Source organism: Saccopteryx bilineata, chromosome 7 (assembly GCF_036850765.1).
Source record: "Saccopteryx bilineata isolate mSacBil1 chromosome 7, mSacBil1_pri_phased_curated, whole genome shotgun sequence".
NCBI classification, from domain to species: domain Eukaryota; kingdom Metazoa; phylum Chordata; class Mammalia; order Chiroptera; family Emballonuridae; genus Saccopteryx; species Saccopteryx bilineata.
Genome location: NC_089496.1, coordinates 22,895,391 through 22,915,040, shown reverse-complemented (window position 1 = coordinate 22,915,040; position 19,650 = coordinate 22,895,391). Strand labels below are relative to the sequence as shown.

Below are 19,650 nucleotides of genomic sequence, written 5' to 3'. Positions count from 1 at the left end.
ATTTAGGACTCATAATAAAAAATTAAGCATACATTTTAAATTAAACTATTTCCTAAACTACATATAATGTGTGGTTACCTCAACAAAGAAATAATTATGTATACATTTTTTTAGAATAAAATGTATATATTTATTTAGACTGGTAAAATGAGCATTTTCCTTTAAATGTGGGTAACTAATATACATTAATTTTTTATTATAAAGAAACATGATCATAAAGGATAAACTAGTTTTTACATAATTACTCTCCTGAATTTACAACACAGCCTATATTAAAAAATAAATCAATTGTTTCTAAATACACATACGTAAGCTTTTTTATATGTAATCTTTTTTCTGTACATTATAAACTGGGCGCCTGGTAAATATATGAAATTGCCAAAAGAGTTAAAAGCTCTAACTAAAAAGGATATGAATTTTTTTCCCCTATTTTTCAAATTTACTGTACAAATACAACAGAGCATTTACAACAAAATTAGTACTTTCAGCTAAGAAAATTAGGTAAACCTTTGCTTCTAAATTCTACTTCTTAATCGGATCTAAGCCAGCCTTAAAGGGCATTTAATATTTGCCATAAAACCACAAGAAATAACTTCAGTTTTATAAAACAAAACAAAAAAGTTGGAAGAATCAAATACAGTGAAGTTAGGCAACAAATTTCATTATCATAGCAGATGGCATCAGCACTTAACAGAATAAGAGAGTCCCTTCAAATGTTCATCCAAATACTTTATAATTAAGAAAAACTCTTCTCCCCAGTTGAGGTATGATGTATTCCTAATATCTATATAATACCAAATATTTACTATATATGAAATATTTCATATTCAATATTTATAAATAATTTAAGAAACCTACCATTACATATAAAGTATCAGTAAATATTCTGTCACTTTGTAACAGTTTAGGGGCAGTAACAAAACTGTTCTGAAAACCATCTGGCTTGTTAAATATTAGCTAATATATTATAGTTAAAGCCATTAAAGTCATAAAAAGTGCTGAGTAACTTGTAGTTATACGGAATAACCTGTAGTAAATCATTCACAACATATTTAAGTCAAATGAACCTGAGATACCAACCTATGTTAAATACTTGTATCCTGAAAAATCTTTATAAAAATACATTTCATATAAAAAGCAAAGAAAAGTATTTCCTACAGGATGGGTAGACATTTTAAAAACACTGAAAATAAGTTCCTAAGGGAGTGAGCGAGGAAATGAAAATTAGACTCCAGGTCTCCTTTTCTTTTTTGGAACTCTGGCCTCTATAACATTGGATTGTAAACATTTCCTAATTGGCTCATGACAATTCACATAGCTGTTTTAAGTACCACGGTGCTATTTTTTCAAATATAAGCATTGCATTTTCACTCAGGATTGACCTCATAAACATATAAAAGCAAGCTACTTCAGGACAAGCAGGATCTTTTTAAGCTCGTCTGGCCTAGGACAACTGTAATATGATGTCCTTCTGCTTTATGGAATTAAAGACAACGCTGCAGGCTCTGAGACCAAATTTAACCCTTCATACATTCAGGATGAATAAATAGTAATAACACATCAAACAACAAAACAAGATTCTATTCCATTTACCCTTCCTGAACACATTAAACATTATTTCTCATTATACACAGTTTTTAAAAAAATAAATATTAAAGTATAAGCTAAAACTAAAAGTATAAAATACCAAATTTTTATACTTACTGAATAAGGAGGGGTAGGCAGTGAAATTTTAGAAATAAGCTTTAATATGTGCCCATTTCTTTTGTGAATAAAATGAAAAATAGAAGTATTAATAATTACTGAGTTATTTTCATCCAAATGTTCACAAAGAGGAAATGGATGTGGTAAAGGCACCCGAGATTCAACCTCATAAATGTCTTCATCTTGTTCTTCCAACCATGAGCCACTGAGTTTGACAGTTGCCAAATAGGTCCTGTAAGAATCCATTCTAGGAGATGCAGCTGCCAATTTTCCTTATTTACTCTATCACTTCTCCATTACATTAAAAATTCTTTTTAAGTTTATCAAGCTATACCATAACAGCATGAAAATTTTTAGCACCATCCAAGAAACATTACAAAACTAATTTGTAAAAAACTGAACAAGGAAAGAAAAACCCCACAAATCTAAAAAAAAAACAAAAACAACCAAACAAAAAAAACCCTAACTAGATCTTTCAGTTTTCATCAAAAACAAAACAAAAGTAAAAGCAAGCAAACACCTTTTTAACTAGATTAACTAAATCCTTGAAGAATGGAAGAATAAAAATATAAATATCTAATTGGCTGGGCAATAAAGCTGCTTTCAGTATCAAATATGTCTGTTGAAATAAATAACCCTTCCAAGCCAAACCTGGCAGTGAAGGAAGGTCAAGTTTTAAATCTCCACAGTAGCAGTCTTGAGAAATGTAGTTGCAACATTGTTTCCCTTGTTCTTGCTGCTTCACTCAATTCAAAAGCAAAACCTCTTATGAACTGAGCTATTCAAATAGCCTGTCACAGGGAGCCAAGGATTTCAGTCAGTGTCCCCTGAGGAAAGGTCAGAACAGAGGGTGTGGTTTAATGTCTTTACCTATAGGTACCCTGACAGGTGGAATGTGAATTAATACGCCCACGAAGAAGTCTGCCTAACAGGATCCAATTCCACGTCAGAGCTATGGAAAGGGTATTTAGGCAAGTTTATAATGCTTCTAAGATAAGCAAGCATTTTTCAATTCCATTACAATTTTTGTTTTAATTTAAAAATGTGAAATTAAATAGGTTTGAGTTCACATTATCTAGTTCTTCCACTATATGAAATCATAATTATTTCGGGAAAACTAAGTTAGTACTTCTTTTTGACATTTCCTTAGAAATAACACGTGTTCTTTAAAGCAGTTACTAGAAACAGGGTGGGGTAAAAGTAGGGTTACAGTTGCGAGTATACAAAACAAAGTCTATTCTTGTATTATTATTTATTAATTATTGTATTATATTCCATATGAATAACTGTAAACCTACTTTTGCTCCACCCTGTATAGACAGTCCAGTTATAACCTATTTCCATATTGCACTGTAATAAACGTTAATGTGAAAAAAAAAATCCACATCTTTTTTGAGAAGCTGCATTGTATATTAGTTGGTAATTATATCACTTAAGGTAAACTATATACTTTCTCTAAAACTTAAAAGTGCAAGTTGTATTAAATAGCCTTCTTGTAGCTCCAGAAACCTGGGCATAGGGAATAAACCAGCCAGGCAAAATTTTAAAAGATGAACGACTTACTTTTTAATATTAAAAGACCCTCAAAACTGAAAGTTGTTTTAAATAAATGAAAAAGCTTTTACTGTGATGTCTTTTCTCTATCTAGTAGTTAAATATCTTAAGTCCATAAAATCTTTATCTATAGTAATGGAAAAACCATATTAAAGCAAGGAGGTATTATTTACAAAAATCCATTTCATAGACACTTTCACTGCATAGAATTTTTAAAGCAGTCAATACTCAGGCCAATAATAATTAGGGCCGAGAAAATGGGGTTTCTACAAAAAGCCCAGAACCTTTAGGGAGAAGGTTTTTGGTGAGGAAGGGGAAGCTGTCTCTTACAATTCTGGGTTAGGCGATGACAAATTTCTGTTTATTATGGTTTCTTATGTGAGCCTTTTAGTTGTCTGAACACCTGTCCAGGATGGTAATCCTACCACTGACTCAGCTAAATGTGACATTACTGGGGCGTCAGCAGATACAAAATCATCAGTATTCTAGCTGCTCAGATTTATGAACCGGTGGGATCCATGCTTAGCATGTCAAATACCTCTCGAGAAACTCTTTCTTGGCTTCCACTGCAAATTACAGTTTATTTGGATAATCTGGTGTCTAATTTCTCTTATCTGAAGCAAAAACAAAACCATGAAAGTAAGAAGTATTCCTTTATAAATAGAAACATTTAGGTCAAGGTAAGAATTACAAAGAAAAGAAAGAATACACTAGGGAGGAAAAAAAGACTCAAGAAAGCAGTAGATTAAGATGATTTAGAATGGGGCAAACAGCCCTCATAACAACAGTATATTAACTGATAGCATACTACTATATTAATTCATGTTCAGAAAGGTGATCCTGAATTAAAATAATTCAAATTATAGTCGCCCTGCGCAGTTTTGAAAACAAAAAACCTGTTTCCATCCATGTGAAAACACACATACACACATGTGTATTTTTAAGTGTTATCCCTTTGTAACTAAGATATAGATCAAGGTTAAGAAAATAACCACACACAAAAATACAGTAAAATTAGAAGCGAAAAGACTCACATCAGCAGTTAAGATGATTTAGGATAGGGGCAAATAGATCTCCCAACATCAACTATTGTTCAGGCAGATTACTCTGAATTAGCCTAATTCTAGTAATATATGTATATATATTTAATTTTAGAAAGTATAAAACTTTCTGCAATAAAAAAGTTAAAATAAAATAAGTTCAATATGTAGGAGACACACTTAATTATCCAGACTAGCTCATTATTCCAAGATTTCAGATAATCAAGATTTTAATGTATATATGAAGGCTTAATTTGGGGTATAGAGTTATGTTTCCCAAACTAAATAGCTTTATTTGTACAATGTCAAATTATTGAACCCCTTTTCCCATAAATATGTCCCTTATTGTAAAACACCTGTGTTGCTCTCTTTTGGATTTTGATTTCCTTATTTCTCTAATGAGAGTGAATCCTGGATACAAAACCCCAACAATGCTTATAATCAGCGCACTGGAGGCAACACCTACTGACAAAATGTGTCTCAATACTTTGCAGTTATATTTAAAACACAAAAGTGACAAAACAAAACCCTAACTTGTACTACTGTTTCATCCTCAGGAAAAATCTTTTTTTTTTTTTTTTTTTTTTTTGAGAAAATACAGAAACATGTAGCTGAGGACCCATTATTCTTAAAAACTGATAATTAATTTGTGAGAGTTGCCTATATAATAAAAGTCTTTCCATGGGAATCAATTACTTAATCATTAATTTCTACCAAGGCCTTAGGAATCTCTTGGTAAACAATCTTCTATGGCTCTAAATAGCTTCTCTGGATTCTGAAAACTTTAATTGTTGAAAGTCTATTCCTACAGAACAGACTGATTTCTAGTTCTACCTGACTCAAGAATCAAGAATCTGAAACCACATTCTCAAACATAACTTTTCTGCAGAATCATTAAGAGACTACTGAATAAATCATACATTAAAGAGCTTTACCTTTCTAAGGGATAAGGGTAATCACTTCTTCTCATGTTATAATGAAAGCTATCCCAAACAACAGGAAACCACAATAGATTCACTATAAGCCCAATTTCAAAGTAGCCCGTCTGGACAAAAGAGAAGTAAAATCCATCATAATTAATGTATTATTATATGAATTGGGTCATATCCCTGAGCAAATCACGTGTCAAATCAAATACATACAGTAAAATACTACTATAATAGATATTATGAAGTTAGCCTATAAGGCAGATGCCCTGATACTTAGTATAGAAATTGCTTACTAGTTCTTTTATTAAAGCAGGAGGTACCTATGGAACCTAAAGCAGCCCCAAACCTTAAAACTAAGTACAAGGCATAATCATGTATCTTCCACTAAAATTATACAATATAAAAAAACATATCATTAAAAAAAAGAACCTTAAATTAAGAATAGAACTACCATAGGACCCAGCAATACCTCTACTAGGTAGCTACCCCAAAAACTCAGAAACATTGGTACGTAAAGACACATGCACGCGCATTTTTATTGCGGCACTATTCACAGTGGTCGAAACATGGAAAAACCCAAGTGTCCCTCAATAGAAGATTGGATAAAGAAGAGGTGGTACATATATACAATGGAATACTACACAGCCATAAGAAATGATGACATAGTGACATTTATGACAACATGGATGGACCTTGAGAACATTATACTGAGTGAAATAAGTAAATCAGAAAAAGCCAAGAACTGTGTAATTTCATACATAGGTGGGACACAAAATTGAGACTTGTGGACATAGATAAAAGTGAAGTGGTTACCAGGGGGATTTGAAGGGAGACCGTAAAGAGGGTCAAATATAAGGGGACAGAAAATGATTTGACTTTGGGTGATGGGTATACAACATAATCAACAGTTCAAATGCTATACACATGTTTACCTGAAACCTATGTACTAATATTGATCAATGTTACCCTGTTATTTTTAATTTTCTAAGTAAAATTAAAAAAAACAAACTTGACAATATTTACTTTGATTATGGGGCCTTTTCAATGCATTTCCTCCCCAAGCCCAAACACAAGCCCCAAATCACCTGCAATAATCCCCCTCTCCAGTCTTAATGGAGAGTGGGTGTCTCTGATTCAAAGGCCACATCTTCCATCTGTGTTCTGGTGTCCACCCTCACCTCTCCAGAGCTGGCTCCACAAAGCACATCCCCTCTGTATCTTCATACAAAGTGCATCCCCTGCATCTTCAACTCTGCTAGTGAATATAAACTATTCCAACCTTTAAAAAAGCACTCCCCTTCTTAAGCCAGTGCTCTTCTGTTTTTTCTCAGTTTTATGTCATGAAATTGCTATTTTTCAACTCCATTCCATTTTGTGTGTGACAGAGACAGAGAGAGAGACAGATAAGGACAGACAGGGAGGGAGATGAAAAGCATCAATTCTTCATTGCAGCACCTTAATTGTTCATTGATTGCTTTCTCATATGTGCCTTGACTGGGGGGCTAGAGCAGAGCAAGTGGCCCCTTGCTCAAGCCAGCAACCTTGGGCTCAAGCTGGTGAGCCTTGCTCAAACTAGATGATCCCACACTCAAGCTGGCGACCTTCAAGTTTCAAACCTGGGTCCTCTATGTCCCAGTCTGACGCTCTATCTACTGCGCTACTGCCTGGTCAGGCTCAACTCCTTTTCTTTAACTCCATGAATATTGAATTTTTCCTCTACCAACTCCATAAAACTGTTCTCAACAAGGTCATTGGTAACACCACATCCTCAGCTTCTATGACTTCTTCATGGTATTTGATACTTTTACAAAATCACTCCTTTTCTCACTTTAATGACACGATTGGCTTAATGCTCCTCTTATTCCCCAATCTTGATCTCCTTTGTAGACATATCTACCTATTGTCTCTTTTAAGTGTCAGCATTCCACCAGCACAAAAATATTAGTTCTGTATTCTCTCTAATACCAAGGATTCAAAAGTTTTCAAGTGATGACAACATCCAGTCTAGTTCTCCCCAAACTCTAGACTCCAGCAAATCTTTACTAGATGCCCCCTTCAGACTCAGATAATCTGAAACAGAATTCATTAGTCACTTACTTTGCATCCTTTATCTCAGTAAACAAAATATACTAACAACTTGGTAGAGTCAAGAATCATGCCTGATGTCCTCCCCTTTTCCTTATCTTCCACATCCAACCACTGACACCAACTTCTATCAAATTCAACTTCCTAAAAATTTTTATATCAATTTCCTCCTTACTTAATTTGATCTTTTTTTTTTTCTTTTTGGTATTTTTCTGAAGTGAGAAGCAGGGAGGCAGAAAGACAGACTACTGCATGTGCCCCACCGGGAACCACCCGACATGCCCATCTGGGGGTGCTGCTCTTGCAACTGGAGCCATTCTAGCGCCTGAGGTGGAGGCCATGGAGCCATTCTCAGCGCCTGAGCCAACTTTGCTCCAATAGAGCCTTGGCTGTTGGAGGGGAAAGAGAGATAGAGAGAAAGGAGAGGGGAAGGGTGGAAAAGCAGATGGGTGCTTCTCCTGTGTGCCCTGGCCGGGAATTGAACCTGGGATATCTGCCGACACTCTACCACTAGGCCAACCAGCCAGGGCTTAACTTGATCTTTATCACTTCTCTCTTGGAATGTTTTAAGTTTCCTGTTTCTCTACATTCAGCACCTGTCCTTACCATCTTCCTGCCTATCCATCAATCATACTACCATGTCAGAAATCTAAAACACATATTTGATATTTTTATTTTATTGCCAAAAATATTTAAACAACTCCCCAACTTTTCAGCAAAAAGTTAATACTCCTGAACTTCATAAAGAACTTGACATGTAACCAATGCCCAGCCCTCTACCCTCAGTTTCAAGCAGTTTCCCACACTCCCCCTTTGACTGTTTAGGACACAAAACTATTCAGGCCTTGCACACATCATACCAGCTACACCAACATGCTATACCTTTCACCACAAATTTTCTTCTTAACTTACCTAGTTTGTACTTGTCTTTTTAGTCTTTTGTTCCTTTCCTAAAATTTTCTCTCGAATTACACTTTCATCTTCATTACTCCACTGAAACTGCTCTTGTAAGCTTACCATGACCACACAGATTTCAGATCCATGTCTCAGTCTGTAACTTTCATGTCCCAGTAGCAGTAGTTGACAGAGTGATTAACTCCTTTCATTTCCAAAAGGCAGAGAAAGTGGCAGTTAAGAGCATAGACTCTGAAGCCAGACTGCCAGGGTTCAGATGTTAACTCTATCACCTAACCTGTAAGTCTAGCAAAGTGGCTCCTCTTAACTGGTTTCTATGCTTCTGCCCTGGCCCCATTCATTCCTGCCATCCATCCAGTCTATTTCTAATCCTTTTGAAAGATAAGTTAGATTACTATGCAAAACTCTCTAATGACCCCAAACTGGAAATAATCTGTATGTCTTCTAAACAGTAAATGGATATATAGCATCCATAAAATATTCCCCAGTTATAAAAAGGAACTATTAATACAGGTAACAACACATATAAATCTTAAATATACTTTGTTAAGGCCATGAAGCCAGATCCAAAAGAAAGCATGATACATAATTTCATTTATGACACTCTGGAATAGACGAAACTATGGGATAGAAAGCCACCAGTGGTTGCCAAGGGCAGGAGTTGGAGGAGGGGCAGACTACAGAAGAGCAGCACCAGGGAACTTTGGTGATGGAACTATTTGTAACATGTTTGTAGTGACAGATACATATTTCTATGCTTCTGTCATAATCAAAAGAGCTGTCCACACAAAGAGTGAATTTTATGATATGTAAAATTTAAAAATTAACCAGAATGTGGGAGAACCCAAAATGGAATCAAAATTGTAACAAATGATTCTAACTATATTAAATTGAATGGTGTTGGAAAGGAAAAAGTTAACTAAGATACTTTGAAAAAACAGTATTTTGACTTTATAAGGCTAAGGACAAAACATGCACAAATACTGTACTCTAATTATTAAATTTGCTTTTCACAGGAATATAGGTTAGCTGTGAAATTATGGGTATAAGTATGAACTTATGCTTTTTACTATATATACAGATAAAGAAATATATATATAGATGCATGGGATAATATACTACATTTATTTTCAAGTTGTTTGCTGAGAGGATCTAGAAGTCATTGACACCCTAGTAATAATAAGCACATCTAGCATCCATATCTTGGCTTCTAAATGTCATTCTCCAATAAAAAGAACCTGAAGTCTTTGGAAAAGCAGTTGACTCCAGGATTGGGTCTGAAAAAATACAAGATGGGCCTGGACCCACTCATAGTACACATGCTTAAAAACTAAACACTTTGAAAGGGCACAAAAGCCAACCTGAGAGTTCTCAATGCCAAAGCTGGAAACAAAACACATTACTATTGTACTAGATTATAATCCAGTAAAAAAAATAGCCACGAGTCCATATGGATCCTGATTAGTTAAATAAATGTGAATGAGGAGACAGCTGTTATAGAAAACACCAATTGAAAATTAAAGGAATATGGAAAATAAAAGCTTCAGTAGAACACCATAGTAATAATTGTACACAAAAATCTGCCAAGCCTGACCAGGTGGTGGCACAGTGGATAGAGCGTCGGACTGGGATGCGGAAGCACCCAGGTTCGAGACCCTGAGGTCGCCAGCTTGAGCGCGGGCTCATCTGGCTTGAGCAAAGAGCTCACCAGCTTGGACCCAAGGTCCCTGGCTCCAGCAGGGGGTTACTCGGTCTGCTGAAGGCCCACGGTCAGGGCACATGTGAGAAAGCAATCAATGAACAACTAAGAAGTCGCAACACGAAACTGATGATTGATGCTTCTCATCTCTCTCTCTGTTCCTGTCTGTCTGTCCCTGTCTATCTCTGCCTCTGTAAAAAAAAAAAAAAAAAAAAAAAAAAAAAAAAAAAATCTGCCAATGGATGCTAAAATTAGTGGGTGGAAATTTATGGAAAACCTATACTACTGTCCAAGATATTAATTACAAAGAAAAAAGTAATTACTTTAGAGAAACACAGAAGATATAACGATTAAGATTAACATCCTCAATCAAATAAAATTATGGCTAGCTTTCTGTGGATTCTCTAACAATGCTATGTTTACTCCCTAGTCATGAAGATATTATGCTAGGTTTTCTTCTAGAAGCTTTATAGCTTTATTTTTATAACTAGATCTATGATCTATCTTGGAATAATTGTTTTGTATGTTGTAAAGTGGGGGCTAGGGTTACTTTTTTTTCCCATCTAGATATCTAGTTCCAAATTTTTTGGGAAAAGTTTTTCTTTTCCCATTGAATCGCTTTGCAGTCTTTGTTGAAAAAATCATTTGATTATTACACATGTGGGTTTATTTCTGGAACTTCTATGTTGCTCCATTGGTCTTTACTCTTTACCAGTACAGAACTGTATTGAATACTGTAGCTTTATATTAAATCTCAACCTCAGGTAGCATAAGTCCTCCAAACTTGTTCTTAATTTTTAAGATTCTTTAGCCTATACTAGGTCCTTTGAATTATAGTGCAATATTTCATATAATAGTGAAGTTAAAAATCTCTTTTGGTATAAAAAACAAGTAACACGTAACAATCTAGAAAATCAATTTTAGAACCAGAAGAATCTATCAGCACTTTACATGAACCTTTACCTCCTGAAAAGAAGACTACTGATACCAGTCAGTGTTGGCTGTCACAAAGACAACCAATTATTAAGGGAAGCCTATACACATTTCTGTGGAACTGTAGAGAGAAAACATTTCATTGTTCCCTGGTTTAAAAGAAAACATATTTCAAACTCAGTACATTTGCAATATAAGGAGGTTACCTGACTACTAGTTTCGCTTATGGCTTCTAGCAGTTTCTCAACTGCTGCCTGTAGTCGAGAGCTTATATTCAGCATAAGTTCTTCATTTTCAGGATCAATTTCAGTTCCAGCAAAACCACTCCTCAGGAGCCGTTGTGACAGCTCTGTTCCTTCCTCAGTTACTTTTGACCACATGCTACTGTCATTTCTTGGCATGTCACTTCCAGAATAAGCTGGTATAGATACATCTGTAATTAGAATAACAGTATTTTAAAGGCACAAATTAATTATAATAAATAACTATAGTAAAAAAGGTTAAAAAATAAAATCAAATTAACACTTAAAGTCATTGACGCTACAAAGGTCTTTTAACAACAACAATGCAACAAAATAAATAAATACAGAATATAATATTATCTGAAAACCAAATAGGTAAAAATGTAAAGGAATAATGCTATATCAATAGAGCTTTGCAGAAATTAGTATTTGGGTTACTTGCCACCTTTTTTTTTTATTAAAAACTTTTCAAACAACCTTCAACAGGCAAGTGCCTACCATGTAGGGTTTACTAAGTAATGGAGACACATAAGTGACAAGAGCTAGATCCCATCCTCAAGGAATTTACATAGTGTAATAAGAAAAAAAACACATGAAAAGAAAAATTATGCAATGGGATGTTCCAGATGTATGGAGAACAGAAGTGCCTGCTTGTGTTTGGAGCAGACCCTCTGATTCTGAGCACCATACTAGGCACCATCACTCATGCCACCTTGGGCAGTAACAGAGACTAAGATCATTTTGCAGCTTGCTACTTTTATAAGAGGTAAACTGGGAAGAAGTTAGACTAATGAGCATCTAATTTAACTATGGACTTATGAATATACATTATTCTTATTTTTTACATTGAAAATTGAGTTTACATGGGCAGAAGATAAGCTTTAGAAACAAAAGCATAGGTTATTTATCACTGCCATGGAATACAGCACTCAACCGAGAAAACGTGCTACAGCCCAACACCGAACATTTCCTGAAGAGAAATGACCTATTCTTTCATTACACGTAGTATATATTTATCAGTAACTGCTAAGTTAGCAAATTACAAGTATAGGAACTTTAATTTGTGGAATAAACATTCACATTGACACAGTCAGCCAGGAGAATAAGAGCTATTTATTAGAAAGTCTTGTTAATGTAGCTGTGCCACATTAAGTATACATCTTTAATCTCGTGTACTAACAATGCCAGATGCAGTTTCAGATACAAGATCTGAACTCAGCACAATCAATATTCACGATTCACCAGGCATCTACTCTGTATAAGTCACTGGCTGAAAAGTACATAACTGCATTCTAGGAAATGATTTTATAAGCTTGCTATTTCACAGCTTTATCTAATTATTGGAAGAACAGTTAATATAATTTTCACTTTGTATTTTTATTCTCAAAATTAAAAAACAGACTAGACTGGTATTTACTTACATTAACCACATATTCAAAACAAAATGTTTTAACAGAGATATTTTATATACATGAGCTCAAATGATCCTGGCATTTAAAATTAATTCTGATGTTGCAAAGTTACTAAAGTACTCTAGAAAATAAATGATATTTTTAAAGAAACTATGGAAGCAAGAAATACTAATGGTTTACAATGAGTGTTTAAGCAAGCAAAAAATACTTGTATTGTACAGCAACTTTACCTGAGAATTAAATGCATGCTAGTGACCTTTTCTTTCTAATGTACACAGAGAACAGGACAAATCTGGGGAAGAGATGGCCTGATACAATGGGAGTCAAGGCTGGCTGGGGCGACAGCATGTGGAGAAGGAGGGTGTGGTGACCGGAAGAGCCGAAAGAGGCAGATGGAAAGTAGGCTGGACCCAAGTTGGGAATGGTTTTAAATCTCACAGGACACTGGGTTTTGGCTAATAATGGGGAAGTAAATAATTTTTTTTTTTTTTTTTTTTGCATTTTTCTGAAGCTGGAAACAGGGAGAGACAGTCAGACAGACTCCCGCATGCGCCCAACCGGGATCCACCCGGCACGCCCACCATGGGGCGATGCTCTGCCCACCAGGGGGCGATGCTCTGCCCATCCTGGGCGTTGCCATGTTGCGACCAGAGCCACTCCAGCACCTGAGGCAGAGGTCACAGAGCCATCCCCAGTACCCGGGCCATCTTTGCTCCAATGGAGCCTTGGCTGCGGGAGGGGAAGAGAGAGACAGAGAGGAAGGCGCGGCGGAGGGGTGGAGAAGCAAATGGGCGCTTCTCCTGTGTGCCCTGGCCAGGAATCGAACCCGGGTCCTCCGCACGCTAGGCCGACGCTCTACCGCTGAGCCAACCGGCCAGGGCCGTAAATAATTTTTTTGAGCAGGAAAGATAACATCCAACCTGTGAACCAGGACACAAACTGCAGCAGTGCAGAGGAAGAGCTGGAGAAAAAAAAGAGGGTGATGAGAAAGCAGTATCAATCGCCCAGATGATAAGTGTGGAAGACACGAAATACTATGAGGAAGACCGGGCACAGGTTGGAGAAGACTGAATGTTTAAGACAAGAGAGAAAGAAAAGTAAAAGATGATTCTGGTTTCCACCTTACATGATTCTTAGATGACAGAAGTCATTATTTAAAAAAAAAAACAAAACAGTAGAAAGATATTCCAGGAGACAAAAATGTTTCAAAAGGTAGAAATTTCAGTACAGTAATGTTATTGTCCCGGGTCAAACAGGACAAGGACTGAGAAGATATACTGGATTTGACAACTGCGAGGTGCTATTGACCTTTGAGAAAGCAGTTTTGGTGCTGTAGGGACAGAAACCAGTGCTGCTGGAGGGAGGACTGGCCCAGACTCTTGTCAAGGCTGCTGAGGTTTACCTAGAAATGGAGGAGCAAAGTCGAGAAAGCCAACAAAAGCCTTTTCTTTCCTTTTTTGGGTACAAAGAAGCAACCAGTGGTGAGGAAAAGACTGGAGAGACTGTGTATTACACAGAGAAAATCTCAAGCAAAAAATAGAGGATATTTAAACAACATGGCTTATAAAAGGTCACTGGTGTTAATTTTTTTCAAATGTATAATGAACAAAGAAGATATTAAAGTACCTAGAAAAAAAATGAAGATATTAACTAGCTTAATATATATTATTAATATTTTGAAGATGTAAACAAAAATAATCTGAATATGTTCCAAAGAAGAAATAAAACTTTTTGTTTATTCCCATGAAATAAGGAGAAATACATCAAGTTTATACTTCATTTATAATAGTTTTAGGAGGAAATCAGAGAATATACATCAACAGGGCAATATCATAGCATACCAACAGAAATCTCAAAATGGTCAGTTTGGTGTATAGATTCATGATTTCCAATTGGGCCTACTCAGCTCTGTGTCTTAAAAATAGCAGATAATGGCCCTGGCCTGAGCGCTCTCGGGCTGGAGCATCGTCTGGAAGCAGAGGTTGCGGGTCCGACCCCCAGTCAGGGCACATGCAGGAACAGCTCAGTGTTCCTGTCTCTTTCTCTCCCGCCCTTCCTCTGTCACTAAAATCAATAAATTAAACAAATAAATTGCAGATAATGGTTATACCAGGTTGATTCCACACAGATGACAATAAGGTTCTCAGTTAAAGTAGGGTGGGTGTTATGATAGAGCCCTCCTCTGTCCCAATGGCCTTCAGAAGATCTCTAGACTCCAACTGGAAACCACTGACTCTAGTCTGACTCTCATACCTGACAGGTGAAAAAGCTCAACTGAAGAGCCCTAGGAGACTAAGAGATGTACTCAGGTCACAGTGAGCTAGGACAAGAATCAAGGGCCTTCTATTTACTAATCCAGCATTCTTTCTGTAACATCACACTGCTCCAAAAGGAAGTTCCAACAGACGAGATTCCTTCAGCCCTTGGCTTCCTAAGGGAGTATATGCATTCTACTGGGAACCAGCACAGTGCAGGCTGCAGCAATTTTCTTTCAACATGTCCTGGGGGAATCCCTTTTTATGAACTAGTCTAATATTCACTCATGTTCAAGTGATTTCACACTGTCTCAAAATGTCCCTTCAAATTCATAAACTAGGTTACTCTTATGAGGAAGCAAACATTAACAAACCAATTATTTGTTTTTTTAGAGTTAACAAGTCCATACATGTTTAAAATCTAAGCAAGTTCCGACATGAAGGCTGAAAGGAGATCACAAGTGCTAGCTCCGACACAAACTCACATGAAAATGAAAAAGCAGAAGGTGCATCATAATCGGATTGAGTGAACTTTTCCTCTTATATTAAATAGGACCAAAAGTTCATTTTAGTTTTACAATAATGCATCTATTAAAAATATGAAGAAATGTCAGGAATAATTCTTACATTTGAAACACTGTCAATATTTTAAAGCCAATTATTTTCCTCAAAGTTTATGAAAAATTCAAGGTGTTAAATTATAAATTACATTAATTCTGCATTTCCTTTGAGGCAGGTAAGTTAGAAGCTAGGAAAATTCCTTGGCAAGTGGGAGGAGGAAACTGAGACAGACAGCTGAACAACTGGTGAGCAATTTACAGGCAGATAATGAATTGCAAGGTCTTATTTTATACATTCCAGACTGTACTGGGGTGGACCTGCCGCGGTCCCAGTCCCTCTTTAGTGATGTTCTTTGAAGGTGAAAACTGATGAGAGAGAATGACCCTGACCCCTCAATATGCATCAGCACATATAAGGCACACCTGGAAAGCTAATGAATATTCTATTGAGATCCTCCTCTGCAACCTCCCCTAAAATTCCCACCTTTAGAAAATAGATTAAAACTCTTATAGACAAAGAACCCAACGCGTGCTCTATCTAGAGCATGCCCAAGTTTTCTTTCTTCAGGCTTGTGGTTTTGCTTTTTTTCTCCTATGTTCCGAGGATCCCCATGAGACTTGCAGCCAGGGGAGTAGTGGGCAGTGGCAGCTCGTCCCAGGCTAACCCCTCTGAAGGTCTCTTGCAGAGAGCCTTTCTTCTGCCTCTGTAACTTGTTTCCTGAGTTCATGCAGCTGGCTCACTTCCTTCCCTCCGTGACTTTCTTTCTAAAAGGCCAAGGCGGTGCTCTGAGCAGCCCACTCAAACCTTCTCTGAGTGTACTTTAGCTTTGCAGGCTAAATAAACTTCCTCTTGCACTTGAGTTCTTGGCTCTAAATTCTTTCTTTGCTGAACTCAAGAACTGAGAGCTGACATCACCAGTAACACCTTCAAGATGCAAAATGAATCTAGTAAGTGTCCCCAAATGATATTAAATGGTCATCCTAATTTTACTAGTAAGACTAGAATATCATTAAATACATTAAATATCATAAAAACAAAGACTGAGTAATTAAACGATAAATGAATATTACTAATTTTTTTTAATTTATTGGTTTTAGAGAGAGAGGAAGGGAGAGAAAGAGACAAGAAGATCATTCTATTCTTGTATGTGCTCTGTGACTGGGGATCAAACCGGCAACCTCTGAGCTTCAGGATGATGCTCTAACCAACTGAGCTATCTAGCCAGGGTAATAAGTGAATATTATACCGAATGGTGCTAATAACATCAAAATTCTTATCTCTGCTCTAATATTCTATACACACTATTTCTTAACTGTGAATTTAATTTTACCTTTTGTATTCTAATACTATTCTTTCTGAATCAGTTAACAGTTAAATAATTAAATATTTAAGAGGCTTAACCTATTCAAGTGCACATAAAGTGTTTTTAAGTATTAAGTACTATAAATTTACCTTGCCTTGAATTGTAACCTCAGTGACTACTTCACTAGACTGTAAATTATTATAAAGCAGAGGGCATAGAGAAGTTGCTCAATAAATATTTATGGAATTGAACTGATAAGATTGCTTATAACTGAAAAACCACTGTATTACTGGATATCTTGAAATAGACCAGACATATTTAACCTATAATAGGGGCTTTAGATGTAACCATGCAAGAAAGTTAATCAGATGTCCTTGAAGATCTACTTTGTCATAAAAAATGAACATAAACACAAACCTCTGTACTTGCATTGCCAATCTATTCCTTCTTATAGCTAGGAGAACACTGCTGTGGGAGTGAGTTTGCTCTCTTTTAAGACATGTTATTTGCTGAGCACTACAGCAATCATTTTGAGAAAGGTCTAAGAGAACTGCTAACAAAAAGGCATAAAATATTTTTGTACTCTAGAGAACATTTTTTAGATTGTCTTTTTTTTTTTTAATTTATTTTATTTTATTTATTCATTTTAGAGAGGAGAGAGAGGGGGAGAGAGAGACAGGGGGGAGGAGCTGGAAGCATCAACTTCCATATGTGCCTTGACCAGGCAAGCCCAGGGTTTCGAACCGGCAACCTCAGCATTTCCAGGTCGACGCTTTATCCACTGCGTCACCACAGGTCAGGCTAGATTGTCTTTTGAATAAGGTTTAGCTTAGTTCTTAACAGAAAAACAACGCCCCCAATGGTGAAGTGAAACCAGTTTATGAAATATCTATTTCTAAAAATGCATAATTTGATAAATACTCTTATCTTACTATGAGACCAAGAAAATACTACCAAATTCTTTTATATATATATCGAGATTTATTTCTAGAAATAAAATAGCCCTTGACTGAGAGCTTACTCAAGGGTAAAGTTAGTGTGAATAATATTTCAAAGTTTTAAAAGAATAAATGTGAAAATTTTAAAATATCGTATTATTTCAGATCTTATTTTACTAAAAGCAATTTTTAATATGATCTTTGCCCTCAACTGAGGTGCTTTTAAAAGTATTTTTACTTAAGATTCCAAATCAAGTTTTTTCTGCCCTCAGAAACATGCAACTGGCCAACCTATAAAAGGCAAACCTGCTGTTAATGGCATAATTTCTTCTCATTTCTACACATGAAACTAAAAAAACAGAATGCTCTCAAAATTGCATAAACTGGCAGTTTTAGACTGTCAGCCTCTAACTGGGGAGATATGCTTAGGTGTGGAATGGTAGTCAAGTATGGGCCTGATCTGATCCAAGAGCCGACCCTAATTTCTCCATCTGACAAAATCTTTCTCCCCTTTTAATTTCCTAATTTCCTCTCCACTAAGAAATAAGAAATTTAAAAAAGGGAGGGAGGGAGGGAGGGAGGGAGGGAGGGAGGGGTAAAAAGGAAACTGGATGTCAGCAAAATGAAATGAAGAGATTCAAAGGAGAGCTGAGCTCGCACAGCAGAAGGCAGGAAGCTGCTATGTCATGTCAGGACCCAGTTGCTGGATCCACACACATTCTGCCATACTTCACACCACTTTTTCAAAAGGAAGAAAGGACGGAGCAGCAGACAGTCCAAACATAATTCAAATCTTGGATTTCTTAAAAAGACTTTCTGCTAACCATCTCAACAATGTGAAACTGATGTATGGTTCTTAAAGGCTCTTTAGCTCTAATCTTTCCTTCATCTATAGGGTGGTTGCATGACAGTGCCTACACATTATGGTTACTGAATGGTCCTGAGTGGTGATGCAATATTTTTCTTTTATTGGCAGAGAAATTAAACAGCCTCTGATTTATATAGTGCAGTGGTATCCCCGAGTATTTATAATGACAACTCTAAGACATCTACTTGCAAATACTATCCATAATGGTGTTTTGAGAAGAGTGGCTCTAACGACTGTTTTTGGAGATCTTTTTACTGGAAAATACTTCAGTATTTTCTGTATTTTCAATAAATGGCACAGTGCCTTGAACTCCAAGGTTTATTGATGATAGTTTCAGTAGAATATAAAGTAGTACCTCCTGTGTGTTCCTCATGGACACATGACTTTACAGGTGCCTCTGTTTCTGACCTCCAAATCAGGCTGGCAGATGACTGGCCTTTACTAGATCTATCTAGAATACCAAGGACATGACGACCAATTGTCTCTTCAACAGCTGCTGTTGTCTTTACAACTTCTAAAAGGATCTTCAGGAGTCTGTTATTAGCTTTCTGAAGTGCATACCTGCAGAAATCAAGAAACGTTTATTAAAATGTTTAACCTTTTTAAAAGCACTTTGCTTATGTCTCACAGAAAATGCACTATAAAATATTTGCTTAAAAAATAAAGCATCATATGACCATCTCTATTAAAATAATAGGCAACAGCACCTAGAATGAAGTCCTTTTTGTTTCTGATTTACTTTACAAATTTAAAAGTTTCCAGATTAAAAAATAATTTTAAGGAGATGCAAAAGGTAATTTTTAAAAAGTGTGGTAGTACCCAATCCACACATATGTAAATTATTAAACTGGTAATAACATTCATGGTTGTTCATGTATGTTTTACATTTAATTTCTTTGGGTCCAACAACATATTTTAAAATTCTACCATAAAAAATATGTATTTGTATAAATTAACGGTGATGAGCTAGATGATTAAATTACAAAATTAGCAAAGACTTACTTTTAAAAAAGTCTATTGTGCAATATCACTATCTGCTAACACCAGAGGAGATTATTACAGGCCCTTATATCCACTCCAGACACAGAAATTTCTCAGGTTACATACACCACCCTCATTTCAACCAGCAGAAGAAAACTATTTTCAACCACATAAAATGAAGTTGTATTTCTCTTTTTTTAAAAGACAAGTAATAATTTTTATTTTTTTAAA

The 19,650-nt window shown here is 36.0% G+C and overlaps 1 protein-coding gene across 9 annotated transcripts in view; it reads right to left on the bottom strand.

Moving 5' to 3' along the window:
• Positions 1-19,650, bottom strand: part of AKAP9 (A-kinase anchoring protein 9) — a 171,989-nt gene that overhangs the window by 62,079 nt on the left and 90,260 nt on the right. For 8 of the 9 annotated variants that reach the window (XM_066239573.1, XM_066239580.1, XM_066239574.1 and 5 more), the window contains 2 exons: positions 18,794-18,999; positions 11,066-11,292 (listed from right to left, as the gene is read on the bottom strand). In XM_066239573.1, the coding sequence (XP_066095670.1) occupies positions 11,066-11,292; positions 18,794-18,999 (433 nt within the window). Of the gene's footprint in view, positions 1-1,704; positions 2,460-11,065; positions 11,293-18,793; positions 19,000-19,650 lie in introns of those variants that run through there. The other variant, XM_066239581.1, reaches the window with a different exon arrangement.